This window comes from Teleopsis dalmanni, chromosome 1 (assembly GCF_002237135.1).
Source record: "Teleopsis dalmanni isolate 2A chromosome 1, ASM223713v2, whole genome shotgun sequence".
NCBI classification, from domain to species: domain Eukaryota; kingdom Metazoa; phylum Arthropoda; class Insecta; order Diptera; family Diopsidae; genus Teleopsis; species Teleopsis dalmanni.
In genome coordinates, this window is record NC_051846.1 from 202,125,798 (window position 1) to 202,146,463 (window position 20,666).

At 28.7% G+C, this 20,666-nt stretch overlaps 3 protein-coding genes across 7 annotated transcripts in view; 1 reads left to right on the forward strand and 2 right to left on the reverse strand.

Moving 5' to 3' along the window:
• LOC119671380 (serine/threonine-protein kinase S6KL-like) overlaps positions 1-20,666 on the reverse strand; it is a 93,627-nt gene that overhangs the window by 59,449 nt on the left and 13,512 nt on the right. Inside the window, exon 1 of one of the 2 annotated variants that reach the window (XM_038081985.1) lies at positions 1,844-2,130. The exons of the other annotated variant lie outside the window; for it this stretch is intronic. Within the exon in view, the coding sequence (XP_037937913.1) occupies positions 1,844-2,056 (213 nt within the window). The 5' untranslated portion in view covers positions 2,057-2,130. Of the gene's footprint in view, positions 1-1,843; positions 2,131-20,666 lie in introns of those variants that run through there. 2 annotated transcript variants of the gene reach the window in all.
• LOC119671382 (polymerase delta-interacting protein 3) lies at positions 4,746-7,047 on the forward strand. 4 transcript variants are annotated; one of them, XM_038081991.1, is made up of 5 exons: positions 4,746-4,821; positions 4,993-5,184; positions 5,262-5,665; positions 5,725-6,394; positions 6,458-6,539. In XM_038081991.1, the coding sequence occupies exons 2-5, from the start codon at positions 5,120-5,122 to the stop codon at positions 6,537-6,539; spliced, it is 1,221 nt and encodes a 406-aa protein (XP_037937919.1). In that variant the 5' UTR covers positions 4,746-4,821; positions 4,993-5,119. The 4 variants fall into 4 exon arrangements, with proteins under 4 accessions (XP_037937919.1, XP_037937917.1, XP_037937916.1 ...); XM_038081989.1 differs by having other exon boundaries at positions 4,757-4,817; positions 4,890-5,184; XM_038081988.1 differs by having other exon boundaries at positions 4,760-4,821; positions 4,890-5,184.
• LOC119671384 (coactosin-like protein) lies at positions 7,411-9,313 on the reverse strand. The gene is made up of 3 exons (XM_038081993.1): positions 9,228-9,313; positions 8,911-9,151; positions 7,411-7,563 (listed from the first exon to the last, which is right to left on the reverse strand). The coding sequence occupies exons 1-3, from the start codon at positions 9,308-9,310 to the stop codon at positions 7,447-7,449; spliced, it is 441 nt and encodes a 146-aa protein (XP_037937921.1). The 5' UTR covers positions 9,311-9,313; the 3' UTR covers positions 7,411-7,446.

The following is a 20,666-nucleotide window of genomic DNA, read 5'->3' on the forward strand; positions in this document are numbered from 1 at the left end:
ATTAATATACAGTCACAAAATATACAGTCAATGAGAAGACACTACTATCGTTGTTTTTATGACCTGTGTAGCGCTATCAGTGCAGTCGGGATGACCGATTGCTTTTAAGATTGTTTACATCTTTTGAACTTAAATTTTCAATATTGTATGATGAAATGAGTGAGTGCAAAATAGTAATTTTTTTTCTTTACAGCAATTACAACAACAAAATATCACATTGGTTATAAATGATCAGCAAGGCAAATAAATGTTCCGTGTTAAAAGAGAATAAATAAATAAAAAATAATTAAAGAAAAAAAAGAAAAATAAAACTAAACAAAGTGAGATGATGATGAAATTTTTAAAAACATTTAAAATTTTGGAAAATGTAAATTCAGCGAACATTTTGTTTGCGGTTGTAATATATTTAATCAAAACGTGCCACTATAAAAAAAAAACTAGCATATGCTACATTTTTTTTCTCATTTACAGAACATTTTTAAGGTATTTCAAGGCCGATTAGGGAATACATAGAGAAATAATAATTTAAATGCGTAATTAAAACTGCTTAACATTTCTTTTTCTCATTTCTTATATTATTTTATGTCAAACGCAAAAAATAGTCAAAAGGGTTAAGAAAAATGTATTTAACAATACATTAATTATTTTTAAATTATTTACAAATCATTTAGAAATTATTGAACAAAAAAAAACATTAAAATTGGACTGGAAAAAAACTACCTCAAGTAAACAAATGATCATTGTCACAGGCATGTTTACACTTCCCTTTAGGCTTATTTTCATTCAAATACTCATCAGTTTTTTAGACAATCCATGACAATTGCAAAAGTAAAATGGTTAAAATATCTTTAAAGTATTTTTTCAAGAATATTAGGCAGGTTATTTTTCAAAATGGTTCTTCCTAATGCCCACCACGCAAACTTAGATGACCTAATCGCCTTATACACGCATAACGAGAGTCAACAATGTCTCTTCCTCTTCATGTGTGTTGTGTGTATACGTACAATTAATAGAAAAACAAATGTACTTTATCCGCAAACTAGTTTTCTTTTGCTTACCGCTCATCACTCATCACAACTCAGCCATTTTACAGTATGAATTTTAAAAATGAAAGGCCAAATTTAGAACCTGTGCCCGAAATAAGCAAAAACGTCATTGAGTGGAGTTTTTAATGTGTAAATGGTAAACCGACAACAATAATAGTAACAACAACAAATGGCGACAACAATGCAGATGACAAAATAAAAATAAAAATAAAAAAACAAAACAAAAACAACATTGACCGCGTTCAATAGCAAAAGTTTGGCATTTATAAACAAAAATAAAACAATAATAAAAGCGCAAAAATACAATATAAAAATAGTTCTTTTTGAACGTAATTGTTTTTTTTTTTTCAATCTTAAAATAAGAACTAAAATAGAATTTTACTTTGATTTGTTGACAGATTTTAACTACGAGACATTTTAGCAGCAAAACATTTTAGAGCAAAAAAAAAACTTTGTTAATTCTCTGCGCAGTGGCAAATTACGCAGCTCAAACAATGCTATGTGTACTTAGAAGTTGGTGGGAGGAGGGGTAGCATTTTATCGTAATAACAATACTTTGGTGCTCAATATACGATAAATAAGGCGACAGAAAAAAAAAAGCAAACAGTACAGCACTTTGCCAGGGTTAGTTGACCCCTAACGTATTGCTGCAAGCAGCAATGATGTCAATCATTTCGTAAATTTAACCACTTTCACCCTACTTTTACGACATTTTCATTTCCTCATTGTAATGAATAAAAATTATGAGAAATACTTGGTGACATATTAAAAAATTGTAAATATATAATTTATTTTACCTGTGACAGTAATCGCTGGTGTGCAGCTGATTGTTCAGCTGCTGCGCTTGCTGTTGTTGTTGCTTTTGTATGTTTTGACCTCCTACAGCTTTGATTTTCTGTGCTCTGCTCGTCTAAAAAATTTGTGGTCGTTGTAGCACTTAAATTTTTTGCTAAATTATTTGTATTTGTTTTTTCGATATCATTCCTGTTCCTTGATGCTTTGTTTCCCATTAATATATTTAATTTTTAACATTAATTATTTTTGTTTTGCTTTCTCCTAAAACTTTTTTTTCCTTTTTACTTTTCCCTTGTTTCTTGCCTTATTTTCACTTTTTAGTTTCAGAATTCATTGAAAATTTACGAATTTAGCATATTTATATAGATTTATCTTTACAACTTATATTCGAAACACGTTTATTAGTATATTATTACTTAAATTTAAATAAAATTATTTAACAATTATGTTATATGCAAAATTTCTGCGTTTATAATTTATTTCCTCTAACGCAGCAAATTTTACATAAACGAATTTTACCAACTGAACTGAACTCTGGCGAGCGAGAAACTAAAATGAATGCCTGAACAATGCTACCAAATCAACCAAAGTAAGTGCGGCGAATTAAGTTTCGCACATGCCACAGTCAAACAAAAATCGTAGTAAAATAATATGTATTCTTCCATATGTTGGCCGTATTCAAGTTACATTATGTCGTACATTATGTCGGTAGGGCAGTAAATGTTGGTATTTACCAGAATTTCGAGTTGAGTAAATTATATAAAAATTAGGTAAATTAGATATTAACATTGTAATAATTTTACATGTTTAATAAATTAATTTGAAAACTTTTAACCAAAAATAATAAATAAATGCAATAAATAAATAAATATATACATAAGTGCAGTCCAAAAAATCCCTGGGAAATTTCAGTTTACTTTACCTCAATTTACTAGAACTCGCATAAGGCCGTTATATGCTAGTACCGCCAGTTGTGTTGTATTGGTTTTATAGTTAGCTGGTGCATGGATCTTGTAATATCAATTGCAAGTTACACGTCAAATATTAACCACGTTTTCGAAAAGTTGGCAAAGTCATAACTTAATGTTTTTATATGGAACGTGCATAAACCATTAACTGGCTTGAGTAGCTAAAAATTTCAAAAATCAATACGCACAAATACTAACACACTGTGCCCAATTAAACTACTATCGCTGATTACTGTATTCCGTAAAATTGGACTACAGTGACAGTCATCAAGCATTGTAATAAAGAAATGCAGTTCAATTATGTTTAAGACATTAAATTGAAAGCCTAGTTTATTAACGGGTTAGCCGTTGAACTGAATTCACTGAATACTGCATTCAATACAATTAAACTCTGTGGAAGTAGTTAGATACTGTAGCAAGAACTATAGTTGAATCGTGCTTTCAATTTTTGAATATACTCCTCATCAGATTTTATGGTTAACTATAACATTATATTTCTGCTTAAGTTAGACTAATAAAAATTTTCCGCCAAGTTCTGAGAGTTTATTCAGAACATTTTTAGTATAAATTAAAAATTTTGTGATATAATTATAATTTTCCGACAACTCAAGTACATTACTTGTAACCCAATATACGAACGTAGTTGTAAACAAATTCAATTAACATATATATTAAAATACTGTTTTTGCTTTCAAACTATCGAATGAGTTATAAACTTTACTGTGATTTTTTTTACAAGCTAGAAAAACCAAAAGTATCCGAATATTTGAATTTAGGTTTATTTTGAAGACTGAAGAATACAAAAGCACATAAGTTTTATATATATAATATTTGTTAATAAATAAAAGAGAAATATTTTTTCAATTATCATTTCTATTGCAAAATCCATTGGACATTATGCGAAATAAAGTGAAAAATCAATGCAGCCTCAATAAATTAAAGAACAGAGAAAACTATATGTATGTTTACTACTGTAAATCAGCTGATGGAGATCTATGGTTAATATTTTAAAACAAAGCAGTTTGCAACAACAATAATGCAGAATATATAATTATTTCTAATGATCGATAATATAGTTTGTACCATGTACAAAACTCGAAAACTCTATAATATCATAGAATTGTGTAAATAACTCGTTTGTATTTCCAATACGTAAAACATCTGTTGGTGTAAAGTCAGTTACCATTTGCAGTTCCGGCAAAGTTAGACTTGAAAATGTAGAAATATATTTCTGAAGGTCACTTTGCTTTTATTACACTCTTTTACCCACTTGAATTCTGAAAACAATGGAAAGTTTAGAAACTTTATTAAACAGAATTCATTGACAGTTTATGCGGTTTGCAAGGTCTCGTGTTCACTCATATAATTAAATTTCTAATTCTGAGAATACCCAGAAAAGGGATCTTAACTGTGTTAATTATATTTGTTAAAGCATTTAAAACATCAATTTCGGGGAAAGTGGGATAGGTTTTTTTTTCGCCCACTCTCATTTTTTATGCCCCTACGTTTTTTTTTAAATTTGTTTTTGGTAAAGAATACTCTGTTTCCAAATGCTTTAGTATAATATATAGATATATCAATAATCTTGTTTTGTAATTACATAACTTTTAAAAAATTAACTTTAGATATTATTTTATTATATATATGTAGTCGGGTATAATGAATATTTACTATATACAAATTATATGTTGCTTAGTCTGTATGTATTAACAACTTATAAAAAAGGTTTTTCTTTCATTAACGGTTTATTAGAAGTGTAAACAATTAATTCTCTTAAATTCAATTTTCAATTGAAAACATATATATGTTCTGTCAAAACATAAAATTTTATTAATTTAAAAATTATGCATAAGAGTTTAAGTTCAAAATTCAAAAAATTGATATCTGACACAAATTCATTACCAAAATTCTTTTAAACAAAAATATTTTTGTCGAATTTGCAATACCTAACTAAAAAATATTTTTATTGCAATTGCTACCTGTGAAAAGAGATTCTAATTATATTCATGTAGGTAAGAAAAATAAAATATTAACTGTCAGTTTGTTTTATCCTTCACAGAAAAAATTAATCTATTCGTAGGTAAATAATTTTACAATGGTAGCGTATAAAATTTAGGAGTAGAAGCGTATATATATGCAACCCTGCTATTAATGTTTATTCATTTGACATTTAATAATTTTAGTTGGCAGTATTTAAATCGTCAAAATTCTGTGTCGCGTTACAGTCTGTTAGAAGCGTTCAAGAGTAACTATTCTTCATAGAAATTAATAAAATACTTTCGTAATTTTATATTAAAATAAGATTTGAAAATGGATGTATCGTTAGATGAAATAATACGTACTCGCCAAATCGGAAGTTTAGTAAAGAAAAAGTCGTAAGTAAAGAAATAAAAAATGGCGATAGTGAGGTGCGTTGATTGCGATAATTGATTTTTCTTTTCTTGATTTATAGAACCACTGGGAAACCTGCACAAAAAAAATTGGTCAATCGTAGTACTTTTAAACCGAATAACTTTAAACCGCCTGCACGTACGTTTGATGCTCGTAATAGGATTATAGAAAAAAATCGTGCAAAAATACGTGATGCTCGGGATAAACTTGCTGAAATTTCGAGAGCCTGTGGTGATGTACGCCACCGTTTGTTACAAAAACAAGCATCAAGTCCCAGTTTTATGTCATCACAGACTAAACAAAATTATCGCCCAGATCGTGTAGCAAGAATCGCACCAATTCGCCGGTCTACATCATTAGGATTAACCAGCAAAAGTGCAAAGCAACGAATGAAGAGAATGCCTGATATGTTTAATGTTCCTTTAGGATATGTTGATCATGACAATATGGAACGAATGGAACAAGGTAAATTCTAGTAAAGATTATTTTGTCATATCTTTTTAAATCATATATTCAATTTATAGAGGAATATGCACTCGCATCGCATCTTAGTCGCACTGTAAAAAATGACATAGCACAATTTGGATACAATAATACACATACAAACGTTCCGCCACCTGCACCTAGACGCTTAAATTCATGGGGATCCAATTCTGATCAATTTGAACCATTTGATGTATATGAGATTCCACGCTCAAGGCCAGAACGACGAATGTCTGTCGACTTACCACCACCACCGCCTAAAGGTATTTTACGTTCGAGTGTCAGAGAACAAAGCCCACCCAGCATGTACCAGCGCCGGTTTAATCCAGAAAATAGTCATCTATCATATGAAATGCGTTCACGTTTAATGACTACACCAGATCCGCATGCTTCAATGGGTATTTTTGCAAACCCACAAAAAACGGTTCATCCACAAGTCTCGCCAAACGGTTATCGTATTGTAGTGAGCAATTTACACACTAGTGTTACCCAGACTGATATACAAGAACTATTCGAAGATGTGGGTGAACTGTATGATGCTCGCATTGTGCGTCCCGGTATAGCAGAAGTTGTTTATAAATCTCTAACAGATGCTGAGAAAGCAGTAGATCAGTATCATAATCGGCAGTTAGATGGACAACCGATGAAGTGTCTTTTGGTCAATCCACGCGCTTCAAATAAGCCAACAGCGCCAGCTTTAAAGACTGCAAGGTAAATGCTAATAATAAAGCTATTAGATTGAAAACTTTGATGTTAATAATATAGTTTTTACAGCTCAACTGCAAGACTCGCATCAAATAAAACACCATTGGAAATTGATATTGATGCATTGCATAAAGTGCTTTTTAGACGTTAAATTCAAAGCCTTAAAATACTCATTAACGTTACAATAAAACAAAAGTTAAATATGAAATGAAAATGAAAATGTTGGCATGAAACGATTGCAGTAAATAGATTAAGGACTAAAATGATGCGGTCGAGCGGAAATTTGTCAATTTATACCACAAACTGCAGCTAAAATATAAAACTACAATTTTATAAATTTCATAAATTTTCTGTTTTTTAAAGAAAAACAAACTAATTTGATTTTAACTTTTATTCGTTTCGAGTATTGTATGTCGAGTATTGCTGTTTATTTGCATGTGTAAAGAGAAACTTCTCAACTTAATATACAATATCAAAATTGAATGATTTCTTAAAATGCATAATTATTTTGTTTTCCCTTTAAATTTTAGTTAACATTTTAGTGTATAGATACACTCTGTAACTACTCAAAATTACTTATCAAATATAAAATAACTTTCATGTAATAAACTGAACGTTAAATTTAATAAATTTAAATGGATTTGTATTACAATTAAAAACATCTCGTTGAAATTTTTCAAAAGTTTATTAAAATTTTGGTTGAGTTTTTTTAAATTGATTTTTTTTTATATGTCTATATATAAAAGTGCATAAAAATTAATTCCTGAAACAAAATTTCAATGAATTTTTTTTTCTTCTTAAATATTTACTTAGCAACTAATCAGGACTCGTTACTTGTTTCTTATATTTTCAATATATTTTTAATTTTTCTTATAAAGTATTTCTAAAAATTATTTCTCTTTTACGTTAATTAATAATTAAAGTACAATGTTGTTGATATATTGTTACTGTTCCTAGCGATCGTTGTCTGTAAAAAATATTTTTATATCCTTCATTTTTGATCTATTTTTATTACTACAGTAATATTTATTGCTGCGACACCCATTTATTAAGTTGTTTTACAAATCACGCACACCAGTTCCATAATTAGCACCGCCAGCACGATTAAGTGCATCCCGGAAAAGTTCAATGTCTAATTCATTATCCACGCCGGCCTGTAGTTCAACGGCAAAATTCTAGAAATAAATGTATACAGGTTTCATTAATTTATGTTTAAAGTGAGGTGTTATAGTTTTGTGTTCTATTAAAGTGTTAGGGTTGTTAGGGTTACTTGATTCACAAGGTCTCACTAATAAATATATTGGAAAAGAGATCCAATATTATAATAAATAATTAGTTTCAGGAGGGGGTCAGTGCTATAAAATCATATTTGCAACACTCATATTACATATTGATCTATCTAGAATGGTTCATAGGGAGATTTGCTTGATAGTATTAAAAAAATCCGTAGTATTAAAAAAAATGGCTTTAGGACATAGACTCGTACTCTTTCAGAAACATTGTAATTAAAACATTATGAACATCCCTGCTGAAAAGACATCTCTTGGGTGGATAGATTTCTGAAATCAATATTCTTTTATCATAATCTGGAGTAATATAACTTCATATATTTGGACTGTGATTGTGAGTGTATAATAAATATAATAAGTATTGTATAATAAGTTTTGCTAGTATTTGAAAGTAATAAAGAATATAAAGTCCAAACACTTCACATAGAGTATTTTTATTAAGTATGGGATTTTGTTGCAATCGATGGATCACAACAATTGGATTTATTGCTATAGTATCTGCTAACAATATGACATTTTCATCAGTATTAATAATTCTATTAATTATTTCAGAAGTCTTCAAGAAAGAACATTTTGACCTTGACTATGTAAGGTTTTTCTCTGAAACGACACGTTACAGATGTCTGTGTATAACTAATAACTAATGTATTAGTAATAATTGAAGTCAATATTGTTCTGAAAAAAGGATTGAGTTCTTGGAGAAATACATACAAGGAAAATTTGGATTATACAAAATAATATCCAAACAGGTAGAAAAGTACTAACTTTAATTAGCTATAACAGCTGCTAGTATAATAATTGAAGGCGTTGAGAATAAATTAGAAAACATAGAAATAAGATTCTTTAGAGTACTAAAAAAAATTTTATCATTAATTTTTTTTGGATATAAGCCAAAAAATTCTATAAGCTAGAATTTTGTTAAGCGTAAAATACTTTGGATTAGTGATAAAATATTTGGGAAAAATTAAATAAATACAGGGAAGTAGGGAAGAACCCTACTAAAATAACTGATATTATAGAAATTCCAACTAATTAAAATTGCTTAAACTTAAATTTTTTTGTATTGGATTATTCTATAGAATGTACAAAAACTTCCAACCCGGATAGTATGTTTATATAATTCGATTATAATGTTACAGTGTAAACGATCACATCAAAATCTAAGTTAATTGAGATCGTATCAATTCTATTTTAAACCACATAAGAAATGTATTACATATATATTGGTCTTACATTTAATACATCCTTAATGAGTGCCTTATCTGTAGACATTTTAGCACGTTGAATTACACCAACATCTTGACCGATCCATGTTAGAAAGATGAATTTTTTCCTCTTCGACATTTCATCACCCATTTGTATTCTAATATAACCGAATGCACGTTCATTGTCACCGAATTGGTTACGGAACTCTTCAAAGCATTGTCCACGTGCCGTACATAATATACGAGGTCCATCAAACTTAAAGACGGCCCTATTAATGAGAGAATTACAAAAATAAATATTATATATTATTATGATTAATTATGAAAAACATTAATAATACTTACCATTCCGTGTCTGTGAGATCAGAACGTACATCTTCATATGCTTCACGAATTGCATCTTTATCCAAGGAAGTAGCTACGGGCATCTGAAAAAAATATATAAAAATAGATATTATTTAATTTGATGTAAAATATTGAAATATATGCTTTGATTAATTATTTCAATATATGTACATATTTCTGGAAGAAAGGAGGGCAAAATAACTATTGCGATGCTCATAAAATGAATTTGACTGGCTATACAAAGCGAATATTTGGGGACAACAAAAGCGACGAAAGTAGGATTAGGTCAATACAAACTTTAGAATATATGTGCTATTCGTCCTACAATTACTATCAAGAAAGTAAGTAAACCGCGTTCCGAACATTCACACCTTTCGTGTTGGATCTCATCACTCTTTCAGTTGTTAAAAGTGATGGGTTGATTTTTGCTTGTGAAGAAATGCTTAATAGTGGTTCCATATGATTTCCATAGTAAAGAGTTGGGGTTCGGTCGGTATGAGTGCTTTATAATCGTGATGATGTATGGTCGAAATATAGTTATAGTCATGATGTAGTAGTATTAGTCGAGTTGTAAAGTAGTACTTAACAATAATTCCATAAACTCAGAAACCAAGTGGTGGTGGGTTTGAATTTCACATAACTGTTATAACTGTATAAGTTGATTGTATTAAAATAATATGTAACAATTTTTTCATGAGGTTCGGAATAACAGGTTATTAGTTTTACTGTTTTAGAAGCCCAATGAGATAGTCCATCGAATTCTGTTGTAGAAGTCGAAAATCATAGTCTTTATATAGTGTATAAGCTGATTTGGATAAATCAGGTTGTTAATATTATTTTTTTAGAAGTTCAATGAGATAGTCCATCGAATTTTATAAGATACAAGTTTATCTTTAAAATAAGACTTAACACTGGTTCCACGAAATTTTGATTGGCGGTATATCTTATAGTGGACTATAGTTTCACAAAACACTATTGAGAGTCGAATATTTATTTCAGGATTTTCATTTATCTCTAAATATTACCTCTTGAATTATTAAGTAGTTAATTCGACAATATAGTCGAGTCGAATAAGTATTTTAGGATTTTTATTCATACATACTCTAAATATTATCTCTTGAATTTTTCCAATTCTTAGGTATTAAAATCGACAATAATTATTGTTTAGTTGCATTCCGAATTACTATTCATGTGCTCTCTTTTAAAGCCCATAAATATTTAAAACTTATAATAATTTTTGTTATACTCGTAGTTCATGGTGATTGATTTATATCTTTGAAGCGCATTTCCGACATTAATATCGTTTTTTGAATATATTTTTATATATCGGCATATTCAAAAAGCAATGACCTCAACGAGGTATTGTGTGTTGCATTTATGGAATTATTCGTGCTATCCGATATGCCGCTCCATTGCATCACCGGTTAGTCTCACTATGAAATGCGGTTAAACTTAACACAAAATTGTTGTGTTTTTCTTTTACTATATAAGGATTTTATTTATAAATTTGCCTAATAAGCATTTTTTATTTTTATTATTTTTGGCATTTTTTCAAAGCTTTAATTTTAGAGCAATTTTAAAAATTCATTTAACAAAAAAAATTTTATTTAACTGGCCATGATGGGCAGCTTTGAGATAAATTGCAATGCATGTGCAATGCATGAATCGAATTAATTTTTAACAATTTATTATAATTATTATTTTTTTTTTAATTTATTTTATTTTTACCGGAAATATTATTTGCCACTTTTTTGGCTTGCGTGATTCTCATGTGAAGTGAGCAATTACTTTCGATTTCATTTTACTAAAGTCTGTGTTGATGGAAAAAAAATAAGAAATATTAAAAAAAAAATAAATAAATAAAAAATAAAAGTAAAAAAAAATAATACATAAATAAATATACGTTAATACATATTTAATAAAATTATGAATACTAGAGACGAGAGATATATTGAAACCAATTTCAGAACCTTCAGAAATATTTATGATAATACTTATCCGTCTTTCAGAAATTTATAAAACCTTTAGAAACATTTTCAAAACAGTAATTTTTAACAAGAAAACTTTCCATTTTCCTACTTTTTCCGACTCGTCTACGATTAGGACAAAATATCTGTTAAACTACATAAATTACATAAGTAAAACGTCTTTAGTTTTATTCATTGGGGTTTCTTGCAAGAAACACGTTTTTAAAATAGATTATAACTACTAATTATAGGAAGTTAGAACCGGCATTTACCAGCTGCTGCAACCAACTAATCAAACCATTCTAATCAAAGCAATCAAGCAAAATAGTTCTAGTCATATTTATCGGGATTTCTTGTGAGGAGCACGGATTTAAAATGACTAATAATTACTATTAATAGGGACTTAGAATGCAAAAATTACCTGCTGCTGTAATCAATTTATCAAATAGTTTCCATTACACATCATTGAACCAACTATGACATATTCAGTATTGAGTATTTATTTACCTATCGGGGAACCACATACATGCATTAACATGTTGAATATAAAATCGTTATTACTATATCAACAAAAACAGAAGTTGTCTTTATTTTACATATCTAAAATGTAAATGATAGGATGTCCTTTGACAGTTTGAAAATTCTGAATATATTTTGTTAGTTCACACCCTTATAAAACAGATGAGACACCATTTCAAGGTTTTTATTGCAGTTGAAAATCTGAAACTGCTGTATATAGTATTACAACATATATATATAATAATATCAATTTGTATTAAGATATTTACACATAAACAACCATAATACTATTCACTTACGAGGGCAGTATGATAAGTAAGTTAGAAAGTTAATAAACAGAAGGGACAAATTTTTGTATGTTACACTGTTTATATACATTATCATTATATAGTTATATTATAATTTATTATATTTATATTATCACATATAATATATATATGGTAAAAGATGAGATATATCACACTACAATGCAGCCTGTTATTATATATGGAACTATCGAATAAGCAGATTAGCACTAAGCGGTTAATAAGTTGACTTCACAGACTTGTATGCATCTACAATTAATAGTTTTGTATATTGACTTCTAAATATCTTCTTACAAGGGTTAAACAAAATATCTCCAGAGTTATCAAACTCTCAAAGGAAATCCTATCGCTCACACTTCAGATGTATAACATAAAGGCAACTTTTATTTTCGTTGTTTTAATGCAGTAATAATGAGTCTATATTCAACACCTTAATGCCTTATGTGGTTCCATGATAAGTGCTGTTTTTCAGTTAGAACTACATAAAATTATAAGCTCTCTTTGAATAAAGAGAAGGTGGAATTTAAAGGATACAAACTTTCTTCAAATTCCGGAAAGCTTTTTTTTTTCAAATAAAATTTTTGTCTAAACCAGCAATAACTTGCAAATAAGCCTCGAATATAGTCCGGGGTCTGGACATAAAACAATTTTACACTTTATTAAACAAAAATTAAAAACAAAAAGAAAATTGAAAAAGAAGCCAAAAAATTTTCATTTTATTTTTCTCCCACAAATAAAAAAAAATAATTACAAGTAAAATAAGTAATTATGAAGGGTGTGTTAATGTGAGGGTGTGCATTTTATTTTCAAGTATTAATAAGCATTCATGTTGAAAACTGTATTCCTGCTGGACGTCAACTCCTTCAAAGACACACAGTAAGTCATACATTTGCTTTAGATACTACATGTGCTCACATATATATGGGACATATTCTATAAGTAGGAGTACCAGTGTAGAAAACTGCTAAAATGTGAAGATAGCAATGAACTCAATTCTGCCACTTGAGTTTAAATTAATAAAAAAAAAACATTCTCAAGTACTCTGTATAAGCATATATATAACACAAACATATATATAAATAAATATATGACTAAATAATTTTATCACTTAAGTGCTAGTAATACTGGTGGCATTAAAGCCACATAACTTGAGATAGAATGAATTATAACACTTAAGAGCCTGAATAAAACAAAGACTTTCATTCGAAAAAATGTAATGAATTTCCGTAGAAATTAATTAATTTAATTTGCAGTGATAAAATAATTTTAAAGTATGAGTAAATGTAGGCAGTCTTCTTGATTTCTAGTCGGAGATAAGTCTAACTAACTCTATTGTTCTGTATTAATTGTGAAGCGACAGTTCGTTTATGAAGTAAAGGATCGTCTAAAATGTGCACTAAAATTAAAGTTAAAAAATTATATTTTTATAAAATCTTTTAATAAATAATTCATTAATTTAATTAAGAAATTTAATAAAATAAAATTTTTTTTTAAAAATCCTCAACATGTTTTATTGTGAAAACTGTATTTTGTATTGTATTTAGCTGACTATACAGCTGTTTCGAGTATTGTTAAATATCCATCATCAGTGGTCTTGGAAATGTTTCTTGTATTTAATTATTCGTAATTTTTTCTTAAAACTGCATGTACCAAGGATTAAACTCGTGCCCTGCCAAATTTGAAACTCAGACTCAGCTATTATTAGTCAAATTTATTCATTACTGTTTATTAAATATACTAGTTTCTATTAAATATAGGTCGTGTGCGAGTTAGGCTAAGTTGCGTTCTAAATGAGGGAAATTCTAAGTTGTGTCGATAATGTATTGATGTGTCGATACGTGTTGATAAATGGCAAAATGTGTGCAGTGCAAAAAATCCCAAAAAATCTCCCATTTGGTTTAGCATCAACTTAGCCTAACTCGCACACGTCCATAATAGTCACTTCCCTCTTAAACTGACGTCATATTACAATTTATATTCAAGATAAATATTTATTTAATAAGAAAATATAAATTTAATAGTTTCCTTCCATAAGACATTGTCAAAAATAAAAATAAATGATTAAATTCTTTGGAATATTAATGTGTTTATGGTTTCTTAGCTAGAAGTCAAAGCTCGTCTTTGAAGCTAGTATCTGAGTGAAGTACTTCGAATATTATTTTCATGTTTCTCTATAAGTCTAAAAAAAAAAGTCACGAAGACCCTTATGCTTCATTAAGGCTAATTGAAAACAGAAGTCATTATCTTAGTGCCACTCATCTTTGGGTACCTCCTATGATTTCAAATTTTATCGAATTATTCCTCTATAAACCTTTAATATTCAGTTTTAAGCAAGAACCTTAGATCTAGTATCTAAAATTCTGATTTTTTGTCATTGATTCAACAACAAATCTTGCTTTGGTTCATTGCAACTTGTATGGAGTATATTTACAAAGATATAAAACGGCCTTTAACCTGCTCTGCAAGATAAAGTGGTAAACCTGGTGTTGGGTATATAACAGACATTTTACTGACTATTTAATATAATGTTAAGCCCTATACTGAATGTAGGGATTTAATATATGATATTGAAAGATAATTTATTTTTTAAAGACCTTTAGATTTAAAAGAGAAGAGATAGATTGTAGACTCTGCTTAGAAGCAGAGGAGACAACCAGCTACATTTTATGTGACTGCCCAGCCTTGATCTGGGCCAGGAGGAGGTTATTGGGTCGGGAATTGCCCTTCAGACAGTAGGAGGTCCTCAACGACCGACATTTTAACCTTCATTCGGAAGGCGGAATGTCTTCTGTTCAGTTAGGGTCTGTTGTAGCACAAAAGATCAATCATGGTTGCAGTGCTCTGCTCAAATGGGAGCTAGTACCCCGTTCTTTCTTATCTTAGATTTAAAACTATTTCCGGTGTTTTAACCTATTAAAAAATCTTTGAATATGTCGAAAAGATTTATCTCAAATATAAATAATATTTTCTATTACCAATGCCTAAACAGAATCTACACATTAAATCAAAAATGCTATAATAATTATATTGAAAGCATAATTATAGGTCACTCCACAAGTGGCAAAGCTGCTAAATGGCTAAATGATATACTCCATCATTTTCATTTTTGACTAAAATAAATCGACAACTTAAAAACTACACTAAATAATCTAATAGATTAACTTTAAAAATAAAACACTTAAGCAATCTGCAGAAGCCTGCAACAGCCGTACGAGGAAAAATACTTGCGACATGCATCACACATTTGCCCACAATTTCGCATGGGGACGACAGCCCGAAATATCGCCCGGTCTAAAAGTCTGTCTGCGGGTTGTGCGTTTATTGTCGGCACCACGCCTTAATTACGAGACAGTTTGACTCATAAAACATTTGCCAACTTTTATTAACAACACAAAAAAAACAACCAAAAAAAAAAAATAAAATGAAATGAAAAAAGAGATATGTAAAAATAAGGAATATCGACGCATATATGTTTTTTTAATCCGAAAAGTGGAAGAGCTGCGAGCAACCAAAGAAATGAAGAAATGAATTCAGGAAACATTTGCGGGAAAATTCTGCGAATTCGTACGAGACCAAATTGTATAACTGAGCAGAAATTAAATTGTGAGTCAGAAAAATTTTTTTGGTTCAAAGCAATTGAAACCGAACTAAACTCTACCGAAATGTATCTGATTTTTCTTACACAATCATTTTTGCTTGCCGTTTAGACTTCGGGATATGCGTCAACATGTCAAAGAGTTCTCCGCTGTTCTGCGTTTATATGTGCACGTTATATCTAAATATATATGTATGCAAATATATAATGTGGATGGATATATTACATATGCATGAAATATACATTTCTGATTTTGTGTATTTAATTTTATTTTTGAAACACTGCAACTTGCAGTGGTTGATATGATTGAAAATGGGTGGACTCGTGTGTACGTGTCTTCCGCAGACGTAGTATTTAATATTTAAATACTGAATTTACATTTAAACTCATATTTTTTATTTGAATTTAGCGCAAATAATTCTATATTAAACATTTTGAAATATTAAATGAACACCGGATATATCAACGTTAATCCCCGCTCGAAGGAACTGACGATTATTTTACTTAAAAAAAGGGGGTTCCGAAACTGAGTACTGATAAGAACTCTAAACATATTATATAGTTAGTTAGTTGTGGTGGTAGGAGGAACGAGTCCTCCTCAATTAGCTGAAAAAAGCCGTTTTGAATTCACAAAACTTCGTAATAGTGGATACTAGAGATAAAATCGAGCTAGAGGCATTTATAAGGGCAAGAATCAAATTATATATAAATGCAGAATTATCATCGTATAGACCTTATAAGAAGTAGATTTACCAATTCTTTAATTTGATGTCATTCATTCCAAAAAAAAAAAATAAAAGTCATTATCTGAAATTAAGGAGCTACTTTTCAAAGTAATAGATAGCATAAAGCCAGACAAACTATAAATAGATTGATAGATAGATGACGGATGGATAAAGAGCTAAACATACAGACAAGCAAACAGCTGTATATATATCATGTAGTTAATTCTTCTACTCATGTTGCTAAGTATCACATATGGTTTATAAAATATTTGAAGTTTTCTAACCTATCTTGTGCAAAGCATAAAAAAGTAATAATACTAATGTATTTGCTTTTAGAATATGATCAATGTCAATTATATTTATATGTATTAGCCTTTTCAGAATTTAATCTGTTGAATCTATTGAAATTCTTCAAAGTTATATTTGTATTTCCTTTATATATTAAAGTAGTATTACCACAAAAACAGACGAGCGAGGCTCTATTTTACACCATTCCTTTAAAGTATGTAAGAATTATAATTGCAGCAGATCATACTTTTAATATTAAGCATATCAAACATATATTTTCCGTAGATATGATTACTTTTGAAATAAAATATTTTTAAGAATTTATATCAAAATATATTAAAAAACCTTTTTTTATAAATAATAAGATATTTGTTTTAGATTACTAAACCGGTACACATTAATAAATATATAAAATGTGTTATTCCAATTTATTGTTTTTTGCTTTTCATGTTTTTTCAATAATTGTTTTTTTTTAAATTGTAAACTTTATAAATCCGATAAGTTAAATATGTTTTCCTCATGACTTATTAAGAAAAACTTCATATTAATAATCATGACGTCTTGTTCTACTGATAAAAAATAATGTCAAACAATAATTTCTTGGAAATTCTTGTTAGCGATACTTAACCTAAAAATATTTATCTCGGCAGAAAACATATTTTTAATTATATTTAGTTTATTAAAAAACTACATAAAAAATTATTAGTTACATAGTTTTAAATTATTTTTTAAGATATTTTTTTTCTGATAAATTTCTATAGGGATTTGTTCTATATAATATTAAAAAAGTAGGTCTAAATGAAAACATATTAATAGGATTAATAGGATAGGTTAATAGGAAACACATATGTTCTCATCAGCTTATAAATTTTAAATTTAAAACCAACCTTAACCTTAATCAACCTTGATTACCAATACCTTGAGCGGATTAGTACTGTTAAACCCTAAGCTAAATCTTTTGGTTAATAACCTCACTCAAATAGGTTTTTTTTTTAATATTCATCGCATAATTAATTATATTTGTTTAAAGAAACGTTGGACTAACATAATTAGGGAGTTCATGTTGTAAAAGCGTTTTTTTGCAAAAACTCTATATTCCATTTAAAAAATAATCGGAATTTAATCACCTCGTTTCTATTAAAATATTATGTGGAGTTCCTCATAACTGAGGAAGTCTTTATGGTTTGCTTATTTGGTGAACGTTGAAAAAACAACGTTTCAAGAGATTGTTCTGAAAGTATTTCTCTGCAGAAACTCTATGCTCCATTTAAAAAGTAATCGGCTTATAGTCAGTGAAATTCCCCATAACTAAGGAAGTTTTTATGGTTTACTTATTTGGTGAACGTTGAAACACCAAAGAGAGTTGTGGGTGATACTGAGTCGTTAATGATAGGTGGCTTAGGAACGTAGATCTAGTGGGTCTTGAAACTTTGGAACTGCTTTCATAGTTTAGTTAGTTTAAGTTTTTATTATTATTGGTACTATCTTTTGTTGGCGAAAAAGTTGAATAACACAACTCATCTTCTTCTATGGTAAATCACTTTATGAAATTATTTATTTGGATCAAATTTAGTATTTTACTATTCTTAAAACCGTTATAAGATTTATAATAATTCATTTAATTATTCATTTATTTGTGAGTTAGCACTAAAATAAATAATATTTATAATTTTTTTCTAAAGCGTCTACAAAAATGTTTTAATTTTAATAAAAATTATAATTATAATATATAAATATAATATAATTACCATCAGGTTCCCATCCAATTATCATTAATAAACTGTTCAAATATATATTAATAAGTTTATGAAAATAACTGTCAATTGAATAATTAATCAAAAGCAAATCACTACCAAAAATAAAACCCACAAATAATGTAGGAAAATAATGTAAACTTTCTAAGAGAGACAGATACTCGTAAAGTATCTTTTGTCGGAACAATTAACCACGCTAATTGTTGAACCAAAACAATTAGATCGGACTTAATACAGCGTCTAACCTCAATTTTCAACACCTTTCGGCTTCATACTAAGCCAAAGAAGCCAAACTAAATTTATGAAGAAGCGCATAGATTCACAGCGAGGAGAAGCGGTGGAAAAGTCCGACTTTTGTAAATTGAAGTCTGTGTCAAAGCTATTAAGAGGCATTGAAGTTTTTGGCTTTGGGTTAACGAACAATTAAATTTCACACACAAACACAAATATAAACACTTTCACTTAAATTGAGTAGGTTGACGACTAAGTTGACCATCAGTAGCCGCTGAAGTGCATATAATATCTTATAATCTGCTTAAAAGGTATTTGAATTTTTCTCTACATTTTCAAATTCCTTTTTTTTTCCTTTTTTACTTGTCCATATTTATTACTACTACTACATTTTTCTATTTTTTATTTTCTAAATAAGCAATTTATTTTGTTGCGGTATAAGTTTCATTATGAAAGCAATTATGAAGTTATAAATGCAGCATTTAACATCAATACCGAGTCATCAATTTCAACAGATAGATAGATAGATAGATAGATAGTTAGATAGATAGATACATGTGTTGAAGAAAGAAGAAATTTTTTCTTTCTTATGATAGAAAAAAAAAAAACCAAATGATTTTATGTGTATTTGCTTGCCGTTAAGATATTCAAAATTTAACAAATAAAAAATTATAAATCATTTTTACTGCAATTTGCTTATCTCAAGCTCATTCACGAGTGAACAGATAAGCACCAACAATTTTATTCCAATAAATAAAAATAATGCAAATATTGTATTTTATGTACACAATGAACATAAAAATAAAATACTTCATTATAAATTGTGAAATGTATTTTAAAATAATATTTTTTTTAAAAAATTGTATCTCAAGAAAAAATCAGTAACATTTATATAACTGAAAAATATATGTAAGTACAGTTGGCCGCATTGTTTCTATATACATATATATTAAATTTTAAATATAATAAATATTTTATAAATATCTTATATGCTTAAATATATGTAATTGCTTTCATAACCTCATTATACACATATCCTAATTATTCTATTTCATACAACTTAAACTATCTATTATTAATATTTATACCAGTAGCTAAGTCCAGTTTGTCTTAACACAACATTTTCTCAATTAAATCTTATATATCAGAAGTCATCATAAAAAATTTGAATGGGATTTTCTTTACTTTAAAAATAAATTTTATAAGAAATAAAAATTTTTATTACAATTTTTATGATCGAAAAGTTAAAATAACTTATAGATACTTTGACATTATGCAGCGATAGTGATAGTATTATGCTACTAGGCTCTGTCATTAGCAAAATACTGAAAGCAGTGATTGTTTCGTTGAAGGAGGTCTTGTTTATTATTCTATAAAAATTATTTTTATTGAAAATTTTGGACACTTGCGGTTTGCTCCACAGAAAGCAACTTAAATATTTCAAAATACATTATAAATTGAGTGTATGCATAAGAAGACATACGTACTGAACGGAAGAAGAATAATATATGTTGATATAAATATAATATTTATATATGGGTGAATTTGAGGGAACGAAACAAATCGAAAGGCTTTATATATATGGTAGGTATATGTGTACATCATAATATGACTGAATGATTAACAAATGTATACTCTTAGTCGATATAGTATTTTATCTGAAAGTACAGGCCTTCTCCCCCGCATATTTCTACCACGATTGTGCTCACAATCTTATTCTGGACATAAAAAATAATCATATTTTCTTATTTTATTTCACCGAATAGTTTAATGAGGATAACAAAAGTCAGCAACTCCTCTCTCCTGCCATTATTTTTAGAGGGTATTAGAATGGGCAATATATGCCTCCGAGTGGAAGTGTGCCTTCTGAACCTAACCTATTTTATTTTACAGAATCTCATATGATGTTTCACTCACACAGATTCTTCACAATCTTCCTCCTTCTCCTCCTCCTCCTTCTCTTAGGGTGCTTTTATTTTGTCTTGTAACAGGGATATGTTGGGTTAATTTTTCAGGCATCAAGGTTTCCTTTGCACTTTTTAAATCATTGAGCAG

Bases quoted from the DNA above. Each gene is read 5' to 3' on its own strand.
- LOC119671382 (XM_038081991.1), top strand. From the start codon at position 5,120: ATGGATGTATCGTTAGATGAAATAATACGTACTCGCCAAATCGGAAGT. The intron at 5,185-5,261 runs GTAAGTAAAGAA...CTTGATTTATAG, and splicing joins AGTTTAGTAAAGAAAAAGTC to AACCACTGGGAAACCTGCAC. The intron at 5,666-5,724 runs GTAAATTCTAGT...TTCAATTTATAG, and splicing joins TATGGAACGAATGGAACAAG to AGGAATATGCACTCGCATCG.
- LOC119671384 (XM_038081993.1), bottom strand. From the start codon at position 9,310: ATGCCCGTAGCTACTTCCTTGGATAAAGATGCAATTCGTGAAGCATAT. The intron at 9,152-9,227 runs GTAAGTATTATT...TCTCATTAATAG, and splicing joins GATCTCACAGACACGGAATG to GGCCGTCTTTAAGTTTGATG. The intron at 7,564-8,910 runs GTAAGACCAATA...ATTTATTTCTAG, and splicing joins TCATTAAGGATGTATTAAAT to AATTTTGCCGTTGAACTACA.